The sequence below is a fragment of the Psittacula echo genome (assembly GCF_963264785.1).
Source record: "Psittacula echo genome assembly, chromosome: 10".
Lineage (NCBI taxonomy): Eukaryota > Metazoa > Chordata > Aves > Psittaciformes > Psittacidae > Psittacula > Psittacula echo.
In genome coordinates this window covers 21,356,589-21,362,756 of record NC_137741.1, presented here as the reverse complement: position 1 = coordinate 21,362,756, position 6,168 = coordinate 21,356,589, and the positions used below count along the sequence as shown (strand labels likewise).

Below are 6,168 nucleotides of genomic sequence, written 5' to 3'. Positions count from 1 at the left end.
AGCTGCACGAGGCGTGAGTCAGCCAGAGCCAGCCACGGATGAGGGCAGAATGGTCCTTGTGACTTAAAGCCAGGGTGTTTCAAGGGGTGGTGGCAGGGATGCAGCATCCCAGCCCTGCCTGGTCCAGGTACCACCATTGCCACCCCAGGAGCATCCCGGCCTTTCACAGGAGTCAGGGATTGCAGGGAGAGCTCTCACCCTCCCCGTGTCTTAGCACTGAGAGATGCGTCCGCTGCTCCCACACTGCTCCCAAACGAATGGAACACGCTGGGAAGGGGCTGAGCTGCCCTGCCTTGGATCCGTGTGGTGGCTCCCCGGGGCCAGGCCGTCAGTGCTAGGGTTAAGCCCTCACTGCTGAGTGCAGACACGGTGCAGGAAGGGCCTGGCTGGTGGCAGAAGGACCAATTCCCCATGAACGTAGCCCAAAAGAGCATCCATGGGGCAGGGGGTGAGGTCCAGCACCCAGTGGGGTCTGTTCCCACTTACCACTTCTCCAGGCTGAGGTGATGGAGCCGAGCCCCTGCACCTCCAGCTGCATCCCTGTGATGGGTTATGTCTATGGGATTTGTATTAGAGCCCGGTGTGACTGAATTCAAGTGGTAGAATTGGAAAGCCATTAGCAAAGCACAGCGGATAAAAGCACTTGGTAAAAGCTGAGTGGCTCTGGCTGCTCCCTGAAGCAGCTCTGCCCTTTGAAAGGAGACCCTTGAGGTTTAAGGACCATGAACACGTCACTGTAACAGAGCAGGGTCCACCCTGGGAAGGGCTGGTCCATGCTGCAGTGGTCACTGTGGCCACTAAATACTTTGGTCTTGGGTCTGGATCTCCACCACAACCCAGCATCAGGTACCTCATCCCCTCTCACATGTGCTGATCCTGCTGCTGGGTTTCCTTCTGGGATAGCTCCAGCACCAGCAGATGCAGAGAGGCTCAGCACCACCCTCCCTGCACCCACACCACTGGCTCAGCTCTCCTGATGGGGTCAGGATGGGACATAATCATAGCACTTGCTTTTCAATGCCGTGAACATCACCGGGGTGGCAGCAGTAGTGCAGTGCGGGGAGAGACCAGAAGACGTGAGCAGGGCTGTTGGTCCGGGCTGGTCCAAAAGCACCCAGGTTAAACCTCAGAGCTCTCTGAATCACTGCATCTGCCCCGCAGCATCATCCCCCTCTGTGTCTGCAGCGAGACCTGGCAGGGCTGGAGGCGTCCGACCCAGGCAGATCAGCTGAATCGATGCTAACGAATAACAGTGCAGACAATGGGGAGCCTTAAATCCCTCACAAACCTTTCCCCTCCCTCCCGCCTCACCTGCCCCAGCTCAGGGCACGGGACATGGCCAGCGATGCCCAACAGCCTGCACAGAGCCCAAAGCACCTCCTGCTGCTGCTGCCACCACCAAACCCCTGCAGCAGCGACCTGTGGGGCTGTAAATGCCCCTGACCCATCCCCAGCAGCCAGCAATGGGCTGGATTTGTGCCCCAGCAGCAAAGCTTAGCGCAAGGTGTGCAGTCCTCGGGGATCATCGAACCCTGTGTGCCGCACCATCCCATCTCCATCCAGCCCGGCCCCAGCACCCCTAAACCCCGACCCAGGGAAGCTCTCACCCCGCTCCTCGGTCCCGTCTGAGGCTCTGGGAGCGCCGTTATCCCCATGGCACGTGAGCGGGAGCCGCGGGATCCAGCCTGGCAGGGATCAGGTCTCGTAGCCATGGCAGCGGGGTATTTATTACAGCCTCTCTCCACCCCGGACTTTAGCCCTTAATCAAGTAGGAAAGCAGGAGCAGGCGCCTCCGAGCCCCACGGGCAGTGTCGGACACAAGGAAGAGCCCCTAAACAATGGTGAGTGAAGCGTTTGGGCTGATACAAACCCCCCACACTGATTCCCATCCGGATTTTAAAGCAGGTTTTCCTGTTCTCTTCCCTTCTCCTTCCCCTTTCCATGCTCCAGGCAAAATTCCTGTCCCAGGATCAGATCAATGGTATGTACGGTTTTGATACGGTTTTGGTTGTTTCTTCCTATTAGTGAGATCAGCTTAAATGTGTGTGTAGATAGATAGATAGATAGATAGATAGATAGATGTGATTTGTTAAGTTTATATAAATGGCATTTCCCCCCTAAGGGCCTCACTCTGAGCTTGTGCTCCCCACTCGCCTCCTCCCAGCTCTCCAGGGGATCGCTTTGCCCTGAAACCAGAGAAGTCTCCCCAGTTCTAGCATAGTGCTGGGGCCTGATCCCCCCCATACCCACCCACTGGATTACATCGGGACCAGCAACCTCCCAGCCCCATGAACCCCCCCAGCCCCAGCCAAGCAGCAGCAGGGACCAGGAGGAGCCTGCAGTGCTGAGGCTTCCTGTAGGATGGGAGCGAAGGTGGAGGAGGAGGAAGGAGGATGGAGGAAGTCACTGGGAGGCACCGAGGCTCTCCCTGGGAGCGGGGCCCCTGCCCCGGGCTGCGATGGGAAGGGTTTGACAGAGAATGGCTTAAGGCATAATGAGAGTATTAATGTAAACCTGACCATCTGCAGCGGCCTTGGGAGGAGGCGGACAGGGCAGGGGAGGCCATGGCACCCACACAGCACCCACAGGGCACCCAACCCTCAAACCTGCAGCAGGGTGAAGGGACAGCCTGGGGAAGAGAAGGCTCCTGAAGGGGAGACCTGAGAGCAGCTCCAGTGCCTAAAGGGGCTGCAGGAAACCTGGAGAGGGGCTTGGGACAAGGGCCTGTAGGGACAGGCCAAGGGGAATGGCTTTAACCTGCCCGAGGGGAGACTGAGATGAGCTCTTAGGCAGAAGCTCTTCCCTGTGAGGGTGCTGAGGCGCTGGCCCAGGGTGCCCAGAGAAGCTGTGGCTGCCCCATCCCTGGCAGTGTTCAAGGCCAGGTTGGACACAGGGGCTTGGAGCAAGCTGCTCCAGTGGAAGGGGTCCCTGCCTGTGGCAGGGGTTGGAGCTGGAGGAGCTTTAAGGTCCCTTCCAACACAAATCAGGCTGAGATTCCACCCTTAAGCCTCCCTCCTTCATCATCCTCTCCTACCCCACAAAGGCAAAGTACTTTCAAACACCATTCTCCATGTGTAGCAGCCTGACTCCACTCTCAGACTTGCTCCGTTAGGCTGAAGGCCCCCTTTAGCTCCACTATTCCCAAGCCTGGATTTTCACTGCCTTTGGCACTTACCCAGGGTCCATCCCCCCCATCCATCATCCTGAAACGAGACACCCCACAGCAGACACAATATCCCTGCTGGAACCCGACCAACAGCGCCCGGCCGGGCCACGGGGGAGGAGGCGTCAGCGGCGGATCCATGTCCTCTCGCAGGGAATAACGGGTTTGGGTTTTAATTAGAGTTCAAGGAATGTTTTTCCCTCTACGACAAGAAACAAAAGGGGAAGATAAAGGCCTCGGACCTGATGGCAGTGATGCGGTGCCTGGGAGCCAGCCCCACGCCTGGGGAGGCGCAGAGACACCTCCACTTGCACAGGATCGGTGAGTGCAGCCCACGGATAACACATGGAGATAGGTAAAACATGGATAACACATGGAGATAAACCATGGATAACACATGGATGAAACAGATGGGGAAATGCAGCTTCCCTGTGGTCCGGCAGGGAACCGTCCCCTCTAGGTGAAACAGGCAATGCAAACCAAGAGCAGTGACCAAAGCCTATGGTCTGATGTGATGGGAACAAAGTCAAATCAGTGCATGGGTTAAACCAGTGCCATTGACAAGAAAAGCTTCAAGGCATTTATATTGATTGTGGATTTTGAGGCTGGGAACCTGTCCAGTCCAAGCAGCAGAGGTAGAAGAGCACTGAAAGATATTCATGTGCAGGTACACAAATGAATTCAAAGCACAGCACAAAGAGCAAAAAATCACGACATACAATGGGCTGGATTAAGAATGCTGGATGCTAGGTCTGGCACAGACCTTATACACAGCAAACCTGGATACACAAGTGTAGTAAAGCTATAAATGGGGTTTAGGCCAGAAGGAACCCCTCAGGTATGGTCCATCCTGGTGCAGACCAGAGCCACGCAAAACGTGCCCCAGGAAGGGGGAAAGGGGGAAAGGGGGGAAGAGGAAGGGGATGCTCAGGGCAGGATCCAGACTACAAAACTGAGCCATTCCTAAGGGATCTCCTCTTATTTTTCCAGACAAAAACGCGGAGTTGGATTTCTCCACTTTCCTCAATATCATGTACAGGCAAATGAAGCAAGAGGAGCCCGAGAGGGAAATCCTCACCGCCCTGTCCATGATAGACAGGGAGAAGAGAGGCGTCATCACCGTCTCGGAGCTGAAAGCCAAGCTCACCAGACTAGGCGAGAAGCTCTCCGAGGAAGAAGGTACTTTGCAATTCAAAGATGTATCAAATGCTCCTCATCTGATTTCCTTCCTGAATTCCCTCTGGGAAAGGACCTGTGCCAGCAGGAGGTAGCGCTGGTGCACACCGGAGAGAAGGGATGTCCCCCCCATCACACACACAATGTCCAGGGCACCGGGGCACCGCATCTTGCTGCTGTGTCCACCCCACCAGCACCAGTCTCACAGCCACACAATGAGTTTGTGCCTTCATTTAAAAGGCTTTTCCCACATAAACCAGAGCCCCCAGGGGAGCCCAGACACACACAGAGCAGGGAGCACTCCCCAAGCCAAAGAGAACCATTAGCACCATCAGCTCTAATTAGACTCATGTGAGGACAAAGTCTCTTTGCTGTCATCAGCCTTTAGCCACACCACAATGGCCAAGCAGAGATGCCGTGTCTTGCAACCCAGATGCCTGTTAACCGAGAGACCTCTTCCCTTGCTGGAGTTGCTCCCTGGAATGATGATTTATCACATAGAGATGCTGTATTTAATGTTCAGGTGCTGAAGGCCAGGTTGGAAGGGGCTTGGAGCAAGCTGCTCTAGTGGAAGGTGTCCCTGCTCATGGCAGGGGGTTGGAACTGGATGAACTTTAAGGTGCCTTCAACCCAAAACCAGTCTGGGGTTCTATGATTCTGATGGCTTAGCCTGTATAAGATAACATTTTACATTAGGCAGCTCTTGTCACTGCCAAGGAGCTCCCAAAGCCGGAATGGAAAGCATCCCACTGCTCCCAGGTGCCAACTACACAGTTACCACTTCTTCAGATGTATTTTCAGAGAGAGCCTTAGAGCTCCAGCTGAGATATTCTTCCCTTTCGAACATTAAAGGCCCACCAACATTAACAAGTGTCACGCAGATCTACTTCAAGTTGGGCACATCATCTCTATGAGCACTTAGCCTGGTCTAAATTGAATAGGGGCAGGTTTGCTATCCAGGCCAAATAAGCCACCAGAAGCAATTAAAAGCTGTTTTAGACTAAATTTGTGAATCTTTTCCATGTGGGTATCAAGGAGATGGGCACCTCTGCTCCAGAAAGTTAGACACAGAGATCTACCTCCAAGTGTGAACTGCAGCTAGTTCAGAACTCATCGGGATGGTACCAGACCTGATCCCAGAACTAACAAAACTGGTCTGAAACCCAACTCCCGCATTGCTGCTCTTATGAAGAACACATCTGTAACCATTTGCCTCTCAAACCTGTGGTTTCCTTCCTCTCTTTCAGTTGATGACCTGCTCAAAGAAGCCAAAGTTGGACCAAACGGAACGATCAGATATGAAGAATTTGTCCACAAGATTTGTCTTCCAACAGTCGACTACTGAAACCCAAACCAAGAGATTTGGTAAGAGCGGAACCTGAGACTTCCCTGACTTCAGCTTTTCCTGCTTACTACTTGGACTCAGGAATCATCATTTGCCTTTAAACTCCCTTATTATGCCTTCACAACAGTGCTTACACTCACTCAGGATCCCACCCCATTCCTGAAGGAATGCTGTCACAAAATGTGAGCTGTTGTGATTTGAATAAACTGCATCTCACATCCCTTGTGTAACGTGTGTCCTGCTTAAAAAGTAGTGGCTAAAATAGAACAAACAATGAAAAATGATAAAAACGATTTTTAGAATGCATTTAAGTACAGATTGTGGCATAAATGGGAAGTTGTAGTTAAGGCCTCGTGGTGACAGTGTCAGCATCACCACAACCATTTCCTGCTTCCACACACCCAAGCTCAGATACAGTCTTTTGTGTAGGGACTCCCCTGGAAGCTCAACTATGCAATGACAGTGGTAAATCAGTACAGCTCTG

At 53.5% G+C, this 6,168-nt stretch overlaps 1 protein-coding gene across 1 annotated transcript; it reads left to right on the top strand.

The window, feature by feature from the left end:
- Positions 1-1,941: 1,941 nt before the first annotated feature.
- On the top strand, positions 1,942-5,780 carry CALML4 (calmodulin like 4; the record flags this gene model as incomplete). The annotated part of the gene is made up of 4 exons (XM_080626763.1): positions 1,942-1,981; positions 3,344-3,484; positions 4,154-4,342; positions 5,587-5,780. 4 exons carry the CDS (start codon positions 1,942-1,944, stop codon positions 5,682-5,684), a joined length of 468 nt encoding a protein of 155 aa, XP_080482889.1. The 3' UTR covers positions 5,685-5,780.
- Between the last annotated feature and the right edge of the window lie 388 nt (positions 5,781-6,168).